At 42.5% G+C, this 22,809-nt stretch overlaps 2 protein-coding genes across 3 annotated transcripts; one reads left to right on the top strand and one right to left on the bottom strand.

Annotated features, from left to right (window-relative positions):
* Positions 1-894: 894 nt before the first annotated feature.
* Positions 895-12,037, top strand: tefb (TEF transcription factor, PAR bZIP family member b). Of its 2 annotated transcripts, none has more exons than XM_041061638.1 (4): positions 895-1,156; positions 6,471-7,055; positions 7,983-8,200; positions 8,290-12,037. In XM_041061638.1, the coding sequence occupies exons 1-4, from the start codon at positions 1,051-1,053 to the stop codon at positions 8,503-8,505; spliced, it is 1,125 nt and encodes a 374-aa protein (XP_040917572.1). In that variant the 5' UTR covers positions 895-1,050; the 3' UTR covers positions 8,506-12,037. The 2 variants fall into 2 exon arrangements, with proteins under 2 accessions (XP_040917572.1, XP_040917571.1); XM_041061637.1 differs by lacking the exon at positions 895-1,156 and adding an exon at positions 5,402-5,762.
* A 2,084-nt stretch (positions 12,038-14,121) lies between these two features.
* Positions 14,122-21,144, bottom strand: LOC121198713 (protein Tob2). Its single transcript, XM_041063012.1, has 2 exons — positions 20,915-21,144; positions 14,122-18,474 (listed from the first exon to the last, which is right to left on the bottom strand). The coding sequence occupies exon 2, from the start codon at positions 18,254-18,256 to the stop codon at positions 17,045-17,047; it is 1,212 nt and encodes a 403-aa protein (XP_040918946.1). The 5' UTR covers positions 18,257-18,474; positions 20,915-21,144; the 3' UTR covers positions 14,122-17,044.
* Positions 21,145-22,809: the final 1,665 nt, after the last annotated feature.

Raw genomic sequence — 22,809 nt, forward strand, 5'->3', positions numbered from 1 at the left:
ATGTGATTGCTGTGTATGTAAATGGCGTATGTGAGAATTTATTTTCCACAAATATTTCTGTGTGTGGTGTATACGGAAATGCGTGGATGTATGAGGAAGAAAAAAAATAAAAAGGTGGAGGTAATAAAGGCAAATGATTATTTAAAAGTTATAGGTATAAATACCCATTGATGAGAATGAGAATATTAATAGAAATAATAATACTAATTAAAAAGGTCATGAGGTATTTGGGTTTGAAGTCAATTGGAGATTCTATCCTCAGCAGCAGTTATTTAACAATGGTCGAATGTAACCATGAACATTTACTTCTGTACTGTACTTAGGTACAGATTTGCAGCACATGTACAGTCAGCACCTAATGCAGAACGCTGGACCCCTGAGGGTTAAATTATTGTACATTGTATTTATTAAATTATTAATCTAAGTAACAAAAGCTATCAATAAATGCAGTAGAGTATAAAATGCAATATTTTCCTCTGAATTATAGATGCTCAAGTATAATTACTACTACTTTTAATACAATGATGCAGATAATACTTTTATTTAATGATGGAGTACTGTTACAGTGTGGTACTGCTGCCAATTCATCCTCCACCGCTTTGTGCTGTCACCTTTTTCGTGCACTACCTAATCAGGTCATTAGATGGCGCGGGCGCTCGCTGGGACCTGGCCTCGAGCCGATTCTGGCTTGCACGTGCAGCTTTACGTGGAGAGAAATGTGCTCGTCTGAACACGGTTGTTGTTGTGCTTATCACTCATTAGACCCCGCCCCCTGCCTTCTGATTGGCTCCGCTGCTTAACTGACGGGCGCGTGCTCCACTGTCATCGATTCAACATGTTTTGGGGGCGTGGTTCTCTTGGCTCTTTAAACTACAGGCTGTTAGGACACATGCAGGAGTACCCGTGATGTGACCTGCTGCAAAGTTGGTCAAAAGTGACTTAAGTCAGCAGCCGACCGCACGAACACTCACACAGTCTCTGGTTGGGCGTTTCTCACGCCGCTGGACTCGACTTTTAGACATTAGGAGATAGTTTCACAGGTCGTTCACCATGTCAACATCAAGCCAAATCCCCTTTGGAGATAGGAGCGACGTTCCTGATCTTCTCAAGTCCTTGGCTGACTATCCTTTCTCCTTCCCTGCCTTTGATGACAACGGTAAGAATATGTACACACGATATACACACGTTTTTCAAGAAGGGAAGCAGAGTTGAAACTTGTCAAAGTGTTGATGTAGCAGCCAGACTTCAGCAGTGGTGGAATTTAAGTAAATTAGTTCGAGCACTTTAGGTAGATTTTTTGAGGCACCTAGTTTAGTGCTTTATGTTATAATTTTAGTATAGATTATGCAATGGCAAAAATTAGCTTCATCTTTCGACTACTTTTGATCTTTTAAGAACATCTACACTTAGGTCCACTTAACTAAAATTAAATAATTAATCAGTCCTGCAGTAAATCCCTCCCAAGATTATAATGTTCAGCTTTAGTTGAAACTGTTTTGAAACTGAGGAGCAGTCTGTGGTGCTCTTGAACTGTATTGCATTACACAGAGAGGTGTTTCTGTGACTAAGCTGATAAAAACAAGTTATCACTATTATCTCAATACTGAGCTCAATACTTCTTCCACCATTGGCATGAAGTTATTATACTGATGGACAACTTATGCAGAACAACTCACAACCCGCATTAGAATGGGATTGAAAGTTGTCTCTGCTTTCTCTCTTACACAGTTACTTCATTGCATTGATTGCTCTGGTCTGAGGTGACCAGGGCTGTCTAAGTTACCCCATTTGCAGGTTCAGGCTTATATGGAAATGTGTCCAGCTGCTCTGATAACTCAAAATGTGCGCAGATGATCAAAGGCTGTGAGCTGCATTGTGTCAGCAGACTGTCTGCGCTGTTTCTCCATACAGTCACAGCACGGCAGCCTGCAACTGATGCAACAACACTGAAACAGTCCTCACCTCAGGGTTTCATCACATCATTAGTTTCTTTGTGCATTCATTTCTTCTTGTATACTTTCTTGCTTGCTGCTTTCTTTTTTTTATTCAAGAGTTGGCAGTACAGACAGACAGGAAACATGAGGTGACAGTGAGGGTGGATGACAGGCAACAAAGGTCCCTGGCTGTAATTGATTGAGATCCGTTTGGATCACATTTTATGATATCTTACATCACTTACTTTCAAAGTATTCTATTTTCCGTACCTGTACTCAAACGTGTCTGTCCGCTTTGTTCAAGTATTGGCACAAATATGTTTCTATTGGTCTCATATTGCAATGTATGCAGGAACTATAACTTATTCTGGTACTGCCTAAGGATGGACAGATTCTAGATATAGCCCCACCTGTTGCCACTTTCATACACTGAGTACTGCATTAAAAAAAATTAAAAATATAATGGGTTTACCCATGGGGTTGACTGTAAAAACTATGCCTTCTTCATGCGGCCTTTAAATATATTTTGATGCATTATGCCATATGCTCAGCTTACTGTGTGGTGAAAGTTACTCTTTAACCACTTGTTATATTGTTTATCTATGCTACCAACATATTTTGTCATTAAATTGCATAAAATATATATTTCTCTACTCTTGGACTGAAAAAATCTTGCATTTTTTGATATTATAATTAAGCATTTTTATGTGCTCTGCAGCACTAATAAAGTACCCCTATTTTCACTGGTGATAGCCTGTCACATGCCCCATCCACAGTGAATATAATTCATTCCTCCAGCTTATACTTCCCTTTGGTGCATGGGTTTATTTTTATTGATTTCGACACGTATGTGCTTACATCTCTGGACTGACTGTTTTACTGTCTTGTTTTTTGTGCCCTATAATAATAAGACATGACACTGATGGGACATTCTGCTGTCTGCCCTTTCCTTTAGCTGCAGTCAGCAATGATTACATATTCTGATATTTCTTACTCAAATTTTCCTTGTTTATTTCTTGTCTTTAAGCAGCATTATTAGTGCTGCAACAGCATGCTGTAATGCAGAAAGAGGAATAATCTTTCTTTTCTGCTCAGGGTCAATACTATTTATTTTATCACTGAGAACAAAAGAAAGATCAATCACTTATATGCACTGGACCATAAACAGCACCAGCCGATCAATCATTACATTATTGTTTCATCCTGTGACTGTGTCTTACGATGTCTAACAAAGACAAAAGCTGAGGAGAGGGAAGCTTTGAGCCCTCTTTGCCCCAGAGGTGTTTGTCAAGCATACTGCTGTTCAGTATGTTCTGAAACAGTAATGCTTCTCCTGGTGTGGACAAGACACCAAAGCAGTACTGCTTGTATGTGCTCTCGTAACTGTGGTGTTATGTTTAGATAGACTGAATCTTAATACAGTGTTCTCATTTGTTGTCAAACAAAGTTGGACCACAAAGTCGCCTCCTGTCTGAGCTGCTTCACATGTGGCGTTTCCATCATTGTGAACAAACAGTAGGGGGCACTGAGAAGTGTTTACTCCAGTGGTGTCCAAACTGTTCCACAAAGGGCTGTGTGGCTGCAGGTTTTTTTTTCAACCAATGAAGAGCACACAGCTGTCTGAAGACTGAGATCAGTTGATTAAATGAGTTAAGTCTGGTGTGCTGCTGCTTCTATGCTTGGCACCTGCAGCCACACGGCCCTTTGTGGAACAGTTTGGACACCTCTGGTTTACTCTAAGGCAGGGCCACTGGATATTTGCATGTGTTTCACTATACACAAAGCAGACTTATTTTAGGCTCTGCAGGATGTTTAGCAAGTAACCAGGACATATATAAAACATTTCTGTTTTATATATAAACAAGTTTGCATTATATAGCTTGTTTACAATTGAACAATAATCAAATTAAGTACATTCTAACTAAAAAACATACTTTATTTTTGAATATGCTTTTAATGTAGACTTTTGTCTTATAATGCAATGCAAACATGCAGAAAAACAAACATTTGGCTTTCTCTGTATAACGTTAAATCTGTGCAGCTTGTGGCAGTTGGCTAACATCCATCTGTGCATGATTTATTGTACTACTATATGTACACGTTTCCCTTTCACTATCCAGTCAAATTTATGATTGCAAGGTTTTACAAAAGCTCACTGCAAAGGCTGAGGCAGTTGAAACTGGTCTTATCTCTGCCTATTGCACCATGTATTTAGATAATCAGGGAGTGTGAACTGGACATTGGTCTGGTCTTCAGCCCCCTCTCTGCATTCAGTCTGCTGCTGTAGGGGTTTTACTGGCCTCCTCTCTGCTGGGGCAGTTACAGCAGACACACAGTACTTTGTTTACTGTGTGGTTACTGTGGTGAACTACAGATTAGTGGTGAAGGTGGGGTGTTGTGCGGTTTGAACATCGTGTTCCTGAACCTAAACATCCTGAGGAAGAGAGTTAGCGACCCTCGCGCGCTCACTGTCGCGTGCAGTATAGCAGCGCGTGCATGGAAACGTGAGATTACCTCTTGTTTGGCACTGCGAGCGTTTGATGTGGAAAAAAATGACTAACACTGAAATATATTTCCTTAATAATTACGGTTGTGTAAAATACTGAATGGCACAATGTGGTCATACTGACGTGAAGCTAACGACAAAAAAAAAACGTACTTTGAGTTTTTGAGGGTTATTTTAAAATATAGCGGTGGAACTGTAAACTATTTTATTATAGGAGGTAGAAATCAAACTGTGGTACACTGATAAAAAGACACTAGATATTTTTGTCTATTTGTTTTTAGAGATGTCTGGTAAATAACCTGTACTTTGTTACCTTTGGGTCGCGTGCCATCAGCTGTTCGAAAGGATGGGCGCGTGCCCGCTCCAGCTCGCCTTGGACAGCACGTGCTAAGTATGTGAAGCAACGCCCCTCGACAGATTGTACTTTCACGTGAAAGGGATGGGGGCGGGGGCACGTGTTTGGCCACGAGTATCTTCTTGCGGAGGGTGTGATGGGAGCCACCAAAAAAAAAAAAAAAACCTCTTTTCACGAGCATACTGCATGGTACTTTTTGGGTGCCGCGAGAGGTTGTGCGGGTGCAGACCTGCACTAAAGTCTGTGGTCCAGATTAAAGTGTTTCAAATGTGTGATTTAGCCGGTGCATGCTAAACGCATCCTTTTTCTCTGCAGTTTGTACGCGGTGACACCGCCCCCTTAAAAGATATTATATACTGGCTGCACGAAACTATATGTTCTTATTGCGGTTCACGTTCTATGTAAAGAATCTGACTCCGTGTGGACAGTTTACGGCCAATAAGCGGTCGCGGAACTACTACACAAACAAGAAGGCGCGTCCATGTACACAATGTATTTATATTCACTGTAATACATATTCATTATGGACAGAACTGACAGCCAATCAGTTTCTACTATTCTCCGAGTGGGCGGGGCACGCGACTCATGAATATCCAACAAAGGCGCTCGGTGGGGACGGAGAACAAGGGGTTTGTGTAGTGTTGTGTTTGCCCGCAAAAGCGTTAATATTGAAAAACAGGCCCGAAAGCAGGAGCAGCAGCAGTGGTGGTGAAACAAGCGAAGAAGCCGCGCCTCGTTTGTTTCTGTTGTTTCCCGGCGGAGGAGGCAGCTCTCGGTGTCGCCAGGAACATCGCCCCGGTCTGACAGGGAGCTTGGCAGGGAACAATGCCTGGCAAAGCCGCGGTAGCAGTGGCGCTTCAACCCAGTAGTAACGTCGTTACAGTGGCTCCGCAGAAGTCTTTCCCTTTCGTGTTGAAGAAGATTATGGACATCCCCCCTCCAAACATCCTAGAGGAAGGCGACGACGGTAAGATTTAATTAGAAAAAATGAACGAGCGCCCAGTTTTCCAGTTTGTACCCGTCTTGGTAAATTGCTACGCGTTTGTTGACGGTTTAGAAGCTATATACTCAACTGTTAGTTTATAATCCTCTATATCTGCACCAAGAGCTGCTGATTGTATTATGGGCGTGAATTGCGCGACATTAGGACGGAATCCTATATTGTTTTATGGAGTCAGCTTTATCGGAGACTGCGAGGAAACAAAAAAGAACAAAAAGTTCTAACTCCTCTGTGCTGCTCTCCAAGCAGCGCATCCAGTCGAGGAAGACACGCAAAGACAAAGACTCTGCCTGGCTTTTCATCAAACACGCTGGTCTAGTGTTATCTAGTCCCTAGTTTGTGTGATGGTGTGTTTTGGGGTCCATGTGCAGAACAAGCAGCACTCTCCCCTCTCGCCATGCCTGTCCTGGTATACTCACTGACCTACACTTCAACCTGGTGGAGGGGTTCCTTGGTTGTAACCCATCTTTGTTTATCCCCCCTTTTTTGTCACATGCCACCTCCCACCTTGTCTCTTTCCATCTATTAATTATCTGTTCTAATGTGTGTGTTGTGTACATGTGTCTCAGACTCTCTGAAATGACTCCTGAAGTCATGTGTGTGCAGGAAAACCTTTAACTCCCAGAAAACGACCATCTGTTTAACTCCTGTATTTCCCTCCTGTCTTTAATGCAGAAATAGAGAAGGAGAAGCTGTGCTCATCTGAGGATGTGGAGGGAGGAGGGGCTGGGGCAGCCAGTGCTGGTGGAGGCTCTAGAGGAGGAGGTGGTGGCGGCGGTGGTGGTGGTGGGGGGGTATCAGCCTCCCTGACCCCAGCCATTTGGGAGAAGACCATTCCCTATGATGGGGAGACTTTCCACCTGGAATACATGGACCTGGATGAGTTCCTCCTGGAAAACGGGATCCCTGTGAGTCTGGAGGAGGAGGCGCTGCAGAAGACTCTGACCTCAGTGGAAGGCAAAGGCAAATCCATTCCCAAGGTTGCATCTTCAGTTACCACCACCAATACTACTACTACTACTACTACTCCTCCTTCTGTCACTGCAGTCTCTGTCTCTGCCTCGGCATCTTCCCCATCTGCATCTTCCCCATCTGCCTCGGCCACCTCTACAGTCACCTCAGAACCAGAGGAAACAGTGACAGTCACCACCTTACAACCAGCTAAACTAGAAGAGGAAGAGGAAGAAGATGAAGAACAAGAAGAGGAATCTTTGTCTGAGGAGGCAACAGCAGAGGTGAACGTGAAGGAGAAGAAAACAGGTGAATTTAGATTTATAAAGGTTAATATTCGTTAAACATTTTAGACAGTTGATGCGGTTATCTGCAGATTTGATTTTTGGATATGCAGTTTTTTTTATTTAAGATTTAATCTAACTCATACATACGTTTTATTATCCTTTCCATTCCCCCATTACAGTTAGAGCAAATTATTTCAGAAAAGCTTCTTCTGCAGACACTGAGACCTGCCACTTGTTTCCAGTACTGCCTGTGATTGTAGTTAAGTGTAGTTTCATTGCCCTCACCACTGGAGTAAGATTAGTTAACATGGCATAGACTCGCAGATAAAACACTGACCTTTGAGCCCATACCATAGCTTTTATGTTTGGAGCATGGCCAGCATGACGCCTACTACAGAGTCCTGTAACCAGCTTGTAAAACAAAAACTTGAGTTTTCTGTAAAAACTAGAAACTAAAAATGTATATTGTCAGTGATTTGTTGAGGGGAAAAATCATACAACGCTCAGAGGGAATATCAACTCTCCCAGTGCTGGAAAATGTTCACATATGTTGTGTTAGAACTCTGCGGAGAAAAAATACTGCGATCCTTAGTTACAACAGAGCTGAATGGAGACATCCATGACACAATCACAAAAACAGGAATTTTTGTATTGACTTGGATTACAATGAACATTTTTCTTCTCTTTAGAACAATAGAAATGCTGTTTGCAGGGCCGCAGGTCTTCATTGATAAATGACGAGACATGTCTTTCACAAGTGCCCAAAAGTAATGTTGTCAGTTTGGGTAAAATACAGTCAGAAAACGTATTTACTGTTGGTATACTTGACAAATCAATAAAGTAATCCAGTATTAGCTCTCAGCAGAGCAGTAGATGTGATTAGTTTAGTTTTTATCGGAGTGGCCCCCTCTTATATCCGAGCTTACATTTTTTTTCTCCTTACCCACAGATCGCAACTCTGCAGAGCGTAACACACCCTCCCCCATCGACCCAGACGCAATTGAGGTGGACATTAATTTCCAGCCCGATCCCACAGACCTGGTCCTGTCCAGTGTGCCAGGAGGAGAGCTGTTCAACCCACGCAAACACAAGTTCTCTGACGAGGAGCTGAAACCGCAGCCCATGATCAAGAAGGCCAAGAAAGTGTTTGTTCCTGACGAACAGAAGGTAGGCCGACTGAATGTTAATGTTAATGAGAGTCACGCTCGACGGTACGTCTTTCTTCCTCCCATTCACTTCCTCTCTCATTCCCTCAGGATGAGAAATACTGGTCCAGGAGAAAGAAGAACAATCTGGCAGCAAAGCGTTCTCGCGACGCACGGCGACTGAAGGAGAACCAGATCACGGTGCGTGCCTCCTTCCTGGAACGGGAAAACGCAGCGCTGAGGCAGCAAGTGGCTGAGCTGCGGAAGGACTGTGGCCGCTGCAAGAACATCCTGGCCCGGTATGAGGCCAAGTACGGCCCACTGTAAAGAACTCGGAATAAAAACCCACGAAGAATCGAGACAAGAGCAGAACTTCCCTCCCTGCAAAATTCAACACGGACACAAACACCAAGGGAATCTAAATGTGCACTTTTGTCTTTGCTGACCTCCAGTCACTGTGCCGAGCTCCAGTTGTTGTTGTTGTTGTTTTTCTTTTCTTTTCTTTTTTTTAACATGATGCTGGAGTTTTGGATACACACTGGCAGGCAGTGAGGCATGATGGGAGCGGTGGTCACAGGAAGGCCTGTGGAGAGCGCCTGGCTCCTACACTCAGAGAGAAAGGGGACGGTTGTGGATACTCCCATGGTCACACACACGTGGAAAATATGGTCTGTCTCAAGACGGTTTCAGGAAAGTCAGGAAATATGAAAAGAGCAGGCTGGTACAAAAGAATCACAGGCTTTTAAATACCACACAGATCTGTTTTTATCACTGCATAGCACTTCTTCCTAGTGGACCAAAGCATGAGTAACGTCAGAAGTTGTGTATTTAGAACGGGGCACGCCCGCTGTCCCTCACTTTTCCTTGTGTTGCACTTACGTTTGTGTCTGTGCTTCCTTTAAAATACTGCAGCTGGGGCTCAGAAAAAAAGAAGGATGTTTATTAACTCATGGCAGAGTAGGAGAGGGACAGATGAATACAGGGATAAAGGAGCAGCAGAGGCAGATTCACATTGCACTTCCAGCCTGAAGAAAAAGGAATCAGAGACCTCAGTTTGCCACTGAAGAGTTTAATACTGGTGTGATTCAGTCACAGTCACAGTTAATTCCTTCTTGTAACCCACATGCACACCTGTGCACACACACAAAAAAAGAAAAAAACCCAATTTGTATATATAGTCACATTCCTGTACCACATAAATATGTGTGTATCAGTGTGTAATTCATTTTTGCACTTTTTCTCAAAAAAGAAAACAACACATTGTGTAAAGATTATAGTGGTGGCAGGTGTCTACCTTATTCACCACGACCACAGTGGGAGACACAGCAGCTTACAAAGGAAAAAAAAACATGCATGACCTACAGTTTTAAGCTACTGTAATGTAGTTTGCTTTTCTACTAACCTCAGATCAGCTTCCAGAGCCTCTCACAATATTTTATTAAAGAAGTCAGATTTTGGGTTTTCTTAAAAGACGGTGGTTTTACAACTGGAGAAAGAGCAGCAGTTTCTTTTCCTTTCCTGTAGATTACTGCTGTCAAAGGCACGGCAACGTCTGAAGATGTCCAGGGCCCTCACCGGTGGAGGGGTATGTTCATATGTAGGGATGTTTATTTTACTGCACACTGCAAGTAGAGGGCGCTAGAGCCACTACCTGTCTGCTCATGGTGTAGTGACGGCTGGATTGACTTGTATTTTTTTAAATTTAGCCAGGCCCAAAATCGACTGCTTCTAAACCTTGTAATTAAATGATTGTCTCATGGTCTTTATTTCCTAAGACAGGGATTATGACTGTGTCTTTATTAACCCAATACTATAACTTATATATTTGCCAAATAGTCAATGAGTGCTGTATTTATTCTGATGGTAATAATGCATCTGTTGATTGTGATGTACAACAACATGTCAGATAATTCTATTTCCTCTGAGAAACAATACTTATAATGAAACCAATGACTAAGCAGGGAATTCAATGGGTAAACTGTGCTTTTTGGATGTTTATTTTAAAAACAGATTTATACAATTATATGGATTTTTTTTCTCTATACATGCATACATACAGTATGTGTCTGAACCCACGGGACAGGGCACATTCTTATTTACCTCATCCAACACTTCCTATTTTGAATGGGTAAAGGTGTAGTAGGGCTACAGAGTGGTGTTGGTTGAAGCAGAGAGCACATTAAAAGCAGCTTAGCTCCATTTGGCAAAACCTTGAGTCCGAGTTGACAAATTGAGTTCTTTTTGCCAAAGTGGCCGAGTCTGTGTTTAAATTAATAAATACATTAGACTGTTATGGGAAACTCAATCTCAAGTGTCTTTGACTGATGCAGATTTTGTGATCGGTCAGCTTGAGCTCATAATCGCCATAATCTTGGAAAGAAAATAAATGTGGCAATAATACTCTGTTATGTAATGCTCGTTTAATTTCAGTGATGATGTTGTCTGTAAAATTGCTATGATGTACTAAATAGAAATGCCCCAAAGTCATCTGTGCTTCCAGTTTAGATCCTCTGTAGTCTAGGATCCTAATGCATGAAACCCAGTAAACTTGTCTTTTTTTTGTTTTCCTTGACTATTTTACACCAAGTGTACTTACGTCTGTAAACCATCACTGAAAACCAGATATGTTTTTGGATGGGTGGGTCGATGATCTGTTGTACAGTTCTGTCAAAAGGAAAAGCAGAACATCTTAGCTATGATGTCTTGTGTTTATAGCTTGCATAATAGCGCCACCCATCCTTGTGCAGCCAGTGCTTGACCTTGGGGTGACCATCAGCTGAAAGCAGCATCTTTTGATCACTGTGTGGATTGTTTTCTATTTACTTAAGATTGATCTATATCTAGATACACTGGATCAGTTGGTGCTTTTGTGTTTTCTTGATAGTTCTTGTGTTTGTTTCGGTTTTCCTGATGATGTAGTATAACAGGCATTTTTAAAGCAGCGTGTTCTTATTTTGCATTGACATTCAAACTTGACATTGACTGCATTTTGCTGTTTATACATCAATGTAGTTGATGAATGCAAACTTTTAGTTATTTTGTAACTAAATTCCAATGTTCTGCGTAAGGCTGACCGAAGGTACTGGCCAAGAAAGCCTTTTTGGAAAGGCAATAAATCCAGATGTTTTATAGTACAGCATACAATATGTAGCAATCTCTTTTTTTTGTGATGCAAAGCGCCTCCGGAAACTGGCAGGTAACTGTTGCTCATTAACATTCAGCAGGTTGCAGATACTCCAGTTCCACACACGCCAACCTGCAACGTCAATAGGGAATTAAAATAACAGTATCAGTGGTTTAGACCTGCAGGTTTAGAAGTGTGTTCCCACCTACAGACAAAGTCACAGCTACTGCACTTCTGCATGTTTGTCAGGTGTCTTGAAATTGCATTTTTTTCCCTTCATAGCAGCTGTTTTTCCTTGTTAGTTGCATGCTGTTACAACTGCAGTTGTAACAGCATGCCTGCAGGTGGCGCACATATTTAAGTGCTGTTGTTTTCTTTGTGTGTAGATGGCATAAATGAGCACATCTGATGGACTAAATTGCCGTTTTCAGGGTCTGGTCTAAAACTGTTGGCACTGGCTCCAGGTGCTTTGCATCACTGACACTATGTCCTTGTTTGTTAGTCAAAGTAGCTACAATATTCCTGGAAAAAAAATTTAAACGTCTTTGCTGAAAACATTTTTAAAGTTTTGTTTTGTGGTGTTTTGCTTTATTTTTCTCTCTTTTTATATAAACATATGTTTTTGTTGGATGTTTTTGTATTGTCTTAACCATGTATAGGATACATGCAACTGCAGTGCCATGTCCTAACTGTATCTTGTATCATGTATATGAAATAAATTGGGATTTAATGACACGTGGACTCTGGGTTTTGACGCTGCTCAAGTCGTCGGACAGCTGCGGCAGCTCTAACGTGAGGCACACACGGGTGCTGACAGACAAAGAAAGGGAGAACAAAAGAAGGACAGTTTGGTGGACAAATGGAGACGTCTTCCTCGTCCTTGTTTCACTCGTACACGTTCCCAAATACCTCCAGTGCACATGTAGACACACAAAATGTGGTTTTGTTTTCAGACGCTATGTTGTTTTTCCACTGTCCCTTCGTTGCCTCGGTCCTGCTGCTCATCAGTATTCCAGAGGAGTAGGAGATGTTGCGTAATGATCACATCAACACACAGGGGACCAGTATTGCGTAACAGCAGCAGCAGCCTCAAAGACCAGCGGGATGGGTGTGTGTGTGTGTGTCTGTGTAGGGAGGATAGAGAAAGGAAAGCGAGGAAGCAAGGGAGGGGCTCTGTGAATTGGGAGGGGGGACAAGGAGAGGAAAGGTGGTTGGAACGGTGGAGAGGAGAGGGTGATGAAGAGGGAGAGGGAAGGAGGAGCAGAGGGTGAAGGAGAATGGGAAATGGGGGGGGTAGATGGCAAGCGGATGGACAGAGAAAGATGGAGAACAGGGATGCAGTTAAAGACATGTGAGGGAAGGGAGGGAGATGGGATGCAGTGAGTGGGCGATGAAGACGTGGGGGAAGAGTAGAGGAGAGTCAAGGAGGGGCCCAGCCACGCATGTTAATGTCACACCACTACATGTTACTATAGAAAGCACAGCCCAGTGTGTTTGCCTCACATGAGCGAGCCAACCTTAACAGCTGGCTGCATCAGAGAGAGAGACGCCAGCACAGGGCGGACGGACGGACAGACAGAGTGCTGAATGATGAAATATAAAGTAATATCTGCTGGGATGGTTCCAGCTGAGGTAGGTGGTGAGCAATCTGGCTCCTCACCATCTGAGAATTTCATCTTTGCTTTGAATTATTGATCAAACATCACTTGAATATATTTACTGCAATAAGAAGGACACGTGGCTCTTGACATTTTATTCTGAGGCTTTTCACGGGAGCACAGGGGATCCACTTTTCATAATCTTTGATCTGCAACATGTTCCACATTAACTTGAGTACGACGCACACAGGGGCAGTGAGAGGTGGAAGGGAGCTGGATTTGTCTCTGACCAAGCTGAGTGTCTGCACGTCTGCGTGAGCTCTCCATTCAGCATTAGTACATCATGTTCCCACAGCTCTGCATACCCAGAAACAATGAGGACGACACAATTAGCTTATTTTCCATGCTTATTTTTGCCAATCTGTTTTTATTACAAACTTAAAAAAGAATCTGATACAATAAGAAACTGCAGTAGTAACTCCCCATTCCCGAGGGGCAGCACAGAATACAGGTCATTGCATTTCAGTAGTGAAAGATTCATTATACATCTACAGGGTGTACAGATCAGATACAAAATAGGAAAAATAATAAAATACAGGCAGGAAAGAAAGCACTATATTTATACATCATCTGAACTTTTAATTATATCTATTTATTCTTAAATGTTAAATTTTACATAGAAAATAAACTTCTTTTATGACAATGAAATATTCCAAAGTGCAAAATAAAATGCACACATCGATATAAGCAAAGGACATCAGAATAGAAAATTCTTGTTTTTCCTCTTCATTAATGATCAACCCTGATTGTAGAACAGCCTTGGTACAAGAGTTGATTTGTGGCGTGTGTTTGAAACACTGTTTAATCTCTTTCCAAAGTGTAAAACACGAAACCAGCGTTCATTCTCGAAGATGTGAGGGGAAACCAGCTGTTAGTAATACTCGCTCACATCCTCAGATCTCTCACCTCAGGAGCTGGGTTTGTACGCAGAGGAAATTTAACGACACAACCTCGTTTGCACTGAATAATCTGACTAATTTTAGAAAAAAAAAAAAAAAAAAAAAGAATCAGTCAGACATTTTGGACATGCATGTGACTAAAAATCTCCCCAAGACTTTTGAACACACCATAAAATAAGCCGTTTCTTCTGTTTATTTTCTTTAGGCTTTCTCAACCAGGGTTGACTAACATCAGATCAGAATCACATTCATTTCCTTCATCTTTCCAAACCTGCCGTTAACACTGTCTTCCTATTGAAGATTTTTTTTTTCTTTTCCAGGGTGCATAGAGGTAGAAACCCCTTGAATCCTTCAGGGTAATTTTAAATGATGGCGTTAACATTGCACTGGAGAAGGGTGAGCATCTGTGTAAGCAAAGACAGTCTGGGATATGGCTATAGTATCAGGACCAAAGGACCAGGCTGATGGGGAGAAGAAAAAAAATGGAGGGGAGAAATTAAGTAAAATTTGATGAGAAATATAGTGTGAAGAAGGAGAGTATATCTGTGTTTAGATACTGTAGGAACATACATAGTGTTGGTGGGTGATGTTGATGTGCAGTTCATTAATAAATGAGAAGGCGGGGGGGGGGGGGGGGGGATAATAATAAACTAGTGATCATTTCTTTAAGAACAAATACCAGGGGTAACCACATGAAATTCTGTAAGTTCACATAAAGATGGAGGGTGGACGCTGCACTCAAATGAATCTGAAATGTGGAGATTTTTGGTTTAAATGTACTGCCGATGGGTGTAGTGTTGTCAGACTGCCCTGGGAGCACAGAAAAAAAATGATATCAGCCATCTTTTCCTACACAAACCCACTGTAAACATTCACGTCTTAAACTCCTAATCCAACTTGAAGAATGAATACATTTACCCGTCTTATTAGACAAATGCTGTACAAGATACAATAAACATTCAATACTTTACTCTGTACATCTTTATTTTTGTCTCAGTTTGCATATATTCATGTTATTTTCTGAAAAAATAACCTCAGCATGTAAGAAACTAAACAAAGAATCTGAACATAAGAACTTTTTATGTACATATTTCCTGGACTCCAGTCATGTCTTACTCATACAAATTTAAGTGAGAATTTGCAAAAACAAAAATATAGAAATATTGGAAATAAATTACAAAACAAAAATTAGAAATGCATCTTTCCCTCACAATCATAGCATTTACAGAGATGTGTATTTCCCCACCTACCCCCTTTAGGGGGGAAAAAAAAAAAGGAAATAAAACTCGCATGCATATGACGAGCTGTCACATCGCAGTACCAGCGTGAGCACAAGTCAAGGGTCCTTGGGTCATCTTATACAAAAACATTTATGGGTACAAGTCTAGAAAACATTCAAATAAATGAACGAGACAGTATCTCCACACCGGCGCGATGCACTTAAATACAAATTTAGCTCGTGTTTGAATCTCTAAAGCATTTCATGACGGCTGAATCAAATGTGCCTTAACCAAACAGAGGGCGAAGGAATGGTTTAGCGCTCATGTCTGGGGGCGACGCACAGCATTAGGAGCCCAGTAATAAAGTGCTGGACAGCTCAAACGGACGTGTGGGGGTTTCCCTTCCCGGTAAGCGACTAACCGACAATCACATGAACCTGACTGCTACACAAACGTTAGAAACAACGGCCTCCCAGTGATGTGTCGAGCTCTCCAATAAAGCGGCAAAAAGCCACACATCAATAAAGAACATTCATCTTTGTACCCTTTGTCCACATCACAGCAAATTGGAAAAAAGACAGAGCAACCTGAACTGTATGATTGTGGTTTTTCTTTGTAGCAGCCAGAGAAGCAGAGATCGCTAAAGAATTTCAAGAGGAGGGAGAGAATAGTGTGAGCCTTTAGCTTCAATACCATTTAAGCTCACCAGAAACGTGCTCTGGGTTTTAAAGTGTCGCTCTCTAAGCCAATACACTCTGGAAGCCGCCGAGGCAACAGAACCCTCCAGCTGCTTCTCTCTCTCATTTCCTTCTGTCTTCCTCCCGTCTCCCTCTCTCCTCTCATGCAGAGGAAAACCTCTCCTTCATAGTCAAAGTCATGCTAAGCCATTTATCACAATCCCTACTGCTTAGCTGCTGCATCCCCTCCCCCTCACCTCCTCCTCCTCCGCCTGTTCACCTTCACACGCTGCTGACTGGAACTGTGTGTATGTGGACATATTTCTGCATATGCGTGTCGGGCAATTTAAATACATGCATGAAACCATGACTTAAATCCCTGTGTGTGTAACCGAGGTATCAGCACATGGTTGTTGTCTTTAAAATACAAAAAAATTCATTTGCCTTTCACATTCACCAAGGTTTCCCCGACCTTCCCAGCTGCAGTTTCCCCTGACGGGTACAATACATTCTACTACATCACGCCCTTAACACCCCGATGCTCCCTTTCTGCTCCCTCTGCTGCTCCAACTTCATTTTCGACCCGTGTCATGTGCACATTCCAGCTAACGATAAACTGCTTTCAATATACACCCGCTGACAGCAACAGAGTCAAATTGTGCCTGTGCACGAGTGCGTTTCAAGGGGAACGGGCCCAAGTTACAAACAATGAGTCTCTGGATCGCGCTGAGCCACAACAAAACAGAACAGGACTACACACAGAGACAGCAGAGCCCCCCTCTCTGTATTTGTGGCAAGTAGGGCAGAGCAGATTGCAGAGCAAAGTGCTGAGCTTTCCACAGCCGTTGTTCCCTGCAGGACTTGGCGAGGTCCTTTTTCACAGCATGACAGTGCAGTGCAAAATGGTGCTATACTAGAGCCGGGTCCATTAGACTACAAGTCAAGGAAAAAAAAAAAAGTCTCTCACATTAACATTCAATGCAAAACAATAAACATAAGAGATTGGCAAGGACTCAAGGTAGAAAGGAAATCACCCCCACCCACTCATCAAAGCCAAACCATAGAACATGAGGAGTCACAGCAATGGACAAAGGGGCAGGGTGGAGGAACAAAACAAATCACATGACATATTCAGTGAACGTGGTTCTTTAAATCTTTGTAGTAAAACTAATTCTTAACTTGTATTAGTATTAGAACAACTTCTTAGAAAAACTGAAAATATCAGGAGCATCACTGTCCTAACACCCCAACTCCTCCTACGACAACTCTTCTCATTACAAATGAAGGCTTAGTTGGCCAGCACAACAGGCTGGAAGGACTGGCTGGGATATTGCAGGTTGTAGCTTCCTAAACCCTCGACAAATGGCGGCTTCTCCATGTAAGAGATTCCTCCGTTGCCGCCGATGATGCCCACACTCTGGGCAGGAGGAGGGCTGGAGAAGGCGTCAAAGGACGGATGGGTGTTGACAGTGTGGGGGGGCTGGAAAGGGCTGGCGTGAGGTTGCATGGGCTGGGTGTCAGCATCAAAGAAAAGGGGGCCTGGGGATCCTGGGTAGACAAACTCTTTGGCGTTGGGAGAGAGCTGGCTGGGGATGGGACCTCCGAGGGAGTGCAAAGAGAGAGACAGCGGCTTGTGCTTGAGCAGCTCTGGCGTTGAGATGGTGGTAGGAGAGTGAGAGAGCATTCTCTGGGAGGGTGGTACGACAACTCCAGAACTGGCTGGGGACCCGGCCCCGCTGCATTTCTTCATCTTGGTCGAGCCGAATTTAGTGGCGGCGAAGCTGGCGGTGGTGAAGGTGATGGGCTGAGGGCGGGCAGCGGGTAGAGCGGAAGGCGGCTGCTGAGCTGCGAGGTAGGGCAGCCCGCCACTGGGAGGGGAAGGGGTAGAGTTGTTGGAGGAGTGGGCAGCAGGGTCAGTGGGGGTGCTGGAGCTGGGGTAACTGAAGAGCCCGGGGCAGGACTGGGCAGACAGAGGTGTGGGAGAGCTCGAGTGCGATGGCATGAGGGCAGGAGATGCCTGACTTCCAATTGGCACAAACACCTGAGCGTCTGGGTTGAAGCCCAGATTCTTGGCCTCCTCCGTCTCTGCCTCTCCTTTACCCTCTCTGATTACCCCCTCAGCCCTGGCACTGTCACAGCCGAGGCCTGGAGGGTCCTCCAGGTAGAGCACCTTCACTGCACCCTTCTCTCCAATCTGGTAGGATACCTCATACGGATCGATCCACACACTGAGCTCTGCAGGAACGTTTGCACGCACTTCCTCTGTGTCCAGTCCACTCCTCTTGGCGGCCAACTCCACCACGGGGTCCCTCGGTGCTCCCAGGTGAATGCAGCGGAAGGCAGAGCCTCGGAGAGGTGCTTCGGGGTACCAGTGACCCTCAAAACGAGACACCAGTATCCTCTCCAGTTCCTCGCCGAACAGGTCAGCTCGACGCCGTGGCAGCTTGTTGTACAGGTAGGACACAATGAAGTTGAGGGCAACCTTCACCTCTAGATGCATGGCTGTACCGGGTTAGCGCCGTCGTGGGAGAAAAGTTTTTAAAATGATGGTGCTGAAAGTGAGGCAACGCAACTGTGACAAGACGTTTTTCCTCTGGCTTATTGTAAAGTGTATGATTCTTTTAGTATCACCATGGTAAAGGCACCTTGAAGGCAGGGGGGCAGCTGGTTGCAGGCTGTTTTTCGCCGTCACAAATATGTAACGTTTTCAGGTCCCAGCTGTGAAGGCAAAAACAGAAGAAAGCAGTCATTTTACCTGGCAAAGAGATGGGGAATTTTAATTGTTGTTATTTCAGTGATATCTAGCTGTAGACAGTTAATCACGCTGGTGTCCGATGGACACAGAAAGCCTCGGCCTTACAGGGGCTGGAGTGAACCACCTGCTGAGGAAACAGTAATAATTCCTAATAATTTAGGAATCGTTACCCTAATTTAGAATCATATTTCTATAATATAGTATAGCAACAACACAGTATCTGTGTTAGATGCATGGATAGTTTGGAAGGATGTTGTAGTTTCACAGAATATACTGTATATGGTTTGTTAGAGGTGCGCAAACGTATTCACTCAACCACTATTCTTATTCAGTAGCACACACAGCAGTGATAAATGTTTCATATTTTCTGTTGGTTCTATCAGCTGCAGGAAGAACTGATTGGTGTAACAGATGCTGTGTTGTGGGCTTCATAAATCCTTTATAATCTGAATCCGATCCCATGGAGTGCCTCCTCCTTTAATGCTGTAACACAGTCACACAGAGGCCATTCATCAGCAGCCAGAGTCAAGCTGAAGAGAAACATTACATGGAAGACGAAGAAGAAGAAGAAGAAGAAGAAAAAAAAACATCAACACAAGACTCCCTGAAGAAGAAGTATAAAATGGCAGGACAGTTAATCGACTCCATAGAACACCATGTCCCACCATGCAGTGCGCACGCTCACCCCCTCCCCCCTACGCGCGCACACACACACAAACAATTCACTCACATTCCCTGCCAGATGGGGATTCGACTGCTAAGATTAGAAAGACGTCTCCGATTAAAGACAATTCTAATGTTATTACAGATAAAGCTGCACCGGCTGGATGCAGGGCTACAGGAGTGACAGTTCTAAGATGAGATTTACATTTTCCTTTAGCAAGAAAAAGGTGACATTGAAGGATACGATGGGGGTTGGTTAGGATGGGCTATAAATAGGACCCCATTTTGCATCATCTGTGGTGCAAATTCCTCTCTTTTAACAGACAAGTTAAAAATGAGTTGAAGTACAAAAGTAGAAAAGGATCTTTGAGCACAAGCGAATTCACTGCTCCATCACCTGCAACAGCCATTATCTCTAAAAACCTTGACTGCACACACAGCCAAGCCACCTACAGCATCTACTGCATTTTGTTCCTCTCATTTCAAAAAGGCAACAGCAAGATACACAAGCTCCAATGTCATCCAATGACATAAGAGAAATAACTCAGTTAATCTGTTCAGATTCATTGCTTCAGGTGTGCAATAATTGGTCTAAATCATAAACCACAGCTTGCAACTTCATTTAATAACCTCAAAATCATTCATGTTCGTAAATCTCCGTCCCCGTGATCGTATTTGTATCCTTCACCTGCAGATTTGTTATAGTTTGAAGGAGCTGGCGTCATTTTTTTTTTTTAAAAGGCCTGTTGTTGCGGATCAGAGCAACAGCAGGATCTATAGTGCTATTTTTGTTTACCTGGTCTCATTATCTATCAGAGCTGCAAATGTGCAAAGCATCCACTAAACGTCAGGTTTTAACTATTAAGCAACAGAACCACAGTGATCTTACACAAGCAGGTAAGCTACTATACAAATATGACAGGAAATGCTCATTTAGAAATATTGTAACTGGGGGTCAGAGCAGCATATAGAGGCCTGTGTGAAGTATGTTGTCACCACTTACACAAATATCAATACAATAGGCAATGAATATTACTGTGATTCTTTTCCCCACCCTTTTGTCTTGTTGAACCCCACTGGGTTTTCTCCCAGTAGGACTTTAAACAGTTTGTTTACAGACCCACTGAAATGAAAATATGTTGAGAATGTACCTGCCAGATAATGGAGGACTAATATGCAAAAAGAGAGAGAGAGAAAGAGAAATTGGAGAAATATCAACCAGGTGGGCATGTGTGGTGAGAAGCTCAGATAATAAGGCAGCAGGGTCTACCTGGGGATTACTGCCATATGTCAGTCAAAAGGCACTGGAGCAGAAAGGACACTGGTTTAGCTGACATGCAGGTGGAGAATCCCTCCTTGCCAAATTGTCGCTGTAAATTACATTATGAAGCTGATTAAGTGGTGAACTGCCTTATCGACCGAGTGTGTGCACTGAGCAACGAAGAACAGAGTCCCTCCTCAGCATAAACAACCCCGACAAACAACGAATAAAAACTGGAGAGAGAACATGACAGCTGGGCAGACTTTGAGAGGGTCGTGTCAGCTAATACATAACGGGCTAAGGCTGAAGCAAAAGCTGGGTCTTTATTCAATGGCTGAACCGGTACTGTTATTCATTGTAGTCAGCCCATTGTGGTGGATAACCAAACCTAGAAAGGAAAAAAAACAACAAAAAAACCTGCAGTTGTCAATTAACACGGCTGTAAGGATGTCAGAATAAAATTAGCCTGTTTCACTCACCTATCGTTACTGATGTCCTAGCTTGACTTGTACTCCTGCGTTTCTGTTTAAAATCCCTTGTTGTCTCGGATTTCAAGGCGTCGGTTCAGATGCTGACCAGTGGAATTTTTTCACCTTAATACTGATGTTCGGTTTTTATTTTTTATTTTTGTATTGTTTTGTTTTTGTTGCCGCTGCCCCAATTCTCTGACGGCTGAAGGTTTTCTAGTTAGTCTGAGCTGACAGTTTGCATGGACGGTCCACAGAAACTTTACTGTTTGACAACCCGGCGTATTTATACACTGTGACTCGCCCACACCCCCGTGACGGCAGGCACTACTTTCTCCACATTATAATAATGCTTTATTATTATTCATTGTATTTAGCATGTTTGTATATATCATGTTTGTTCTCCAGCCAGAAAATCATTAATGTCACCCTTATGAACTATATATATATATATATTTTTTTAATAGGAGCCCGCAGACTGATTCAAAAACAAAAAGAATAGTAAAATGTCATTCCTCACTTTCTAAACACGATATCGATTCGCAGTCTTTCTCGCAAAGTAACGAGACCAAAACCACACCAAATCAGGACGTTTTTGTCCTCATGCCAAATCCAAGTTATCCCAGCGAGCTCTAGTTTTTTAGGCGGCGAGATATGTGAAGTGGTGGTGGTGGTTCAGAACAATTTGCTAAAAATATAAGCGGTGATAGCAACAGAGTCTCTATTGGCTGAGATGGGGGAGGACCCACAGAATCGGGCTGCAGCGTCCTTTCAGCCAACCAAAGAAACCTGACTTTTACCAGAGGTTTATGGGAAATGATGTTCTTATCTCTAAAAGAAAGATTTTTTGTTTGTTTTTATTATGCATTCACATAATTATACAGTTACTGTTGAATCAAGCATCTATAATATCATAGGAGTTGCACTGTGATTATGGACAGTGTGTGTGTAAATCTATCTATCTATAGACACACACACACACACACATACATACATACATACATGTTTGTTGTTAAAACACATCACCAAATCTTAGGTAAGTAACCACAAGACATCCCAAAATAGGTACAAAATTTATATTCTGAAGCATAAACAAAGTCAAATTTTAGTCTTAAGGGAACATTCAAGTATTTTTGATCCATCACTTGACAAATTGACTATTAACCTCATCAGTGTGTAAAATGCAACCAACCATTTGTTGTCATTTGAAAAGTCTTACTTCAAAAAGTGGGAAAATCAAAACAAGATGCTGACATACAATTGTGAGTTATTGACACTAAAGGCTTTTGAAACAGATTATTGGGGTTTTTCCCCCCCAGGACATGGTGTATTTTTAAGTACAGTGTGACGTATTTCAGGCAGAGGATATTTTCAAAATGATCTATGGTCGAAAATGACACATCAGGAACGGATAGTACAAAGTCAGTGTGTAAAATTTGCCTTTCAACGTTATTACACTTCTCAATTTCAGTAATGTTATAGAGCTAGACCTATTTCATGATTTTAGATGAACAGGGTTTCTCATGTTGCAGAAAGATATGAAAATGTACTCATTTTTGGTATATATATCATATTTATATTATATCACGTATTGTGTATGTAATGTAGTTTCAGTGGATGGAGTACTTTGATATGTAATACTACACTATAAATGTAAAAATAAAAATAATAAAAAAAAGTCCTGTATTCAGAAGTAGGAAAGTGTTGGCAGTAAAATGTACTTAAAGTACAGTAAAAGTTCAAGCACTTGTTATACAGCAGAATGACCCCTGACAGTGCTGTCATGTTATGTCGCTTTAATATAGTATATTGTGTAGGTAAAGCTAACTAAAAATACCTCTAATTGTCAAATTAAAAAAAACAACAACAACAATAAAACAATAAAACGTCAAAATAACGGGCTCCTC

The sequence above is a fragment of the Toxotes jaculatrix genome, chromosome 18 (assembly GCF_017976425.1).
Source record: "Toxotes jaculatrix isolate fToxJac2 chromosome 18, fToxJac2.pri, whole genome shotgun sequence".
Lineage (NCBI taxonomy): Eukaryota > Metazoa > Chordata > Actinopteri > Toxotidae > Toxotes > Toxotes jaculatrix.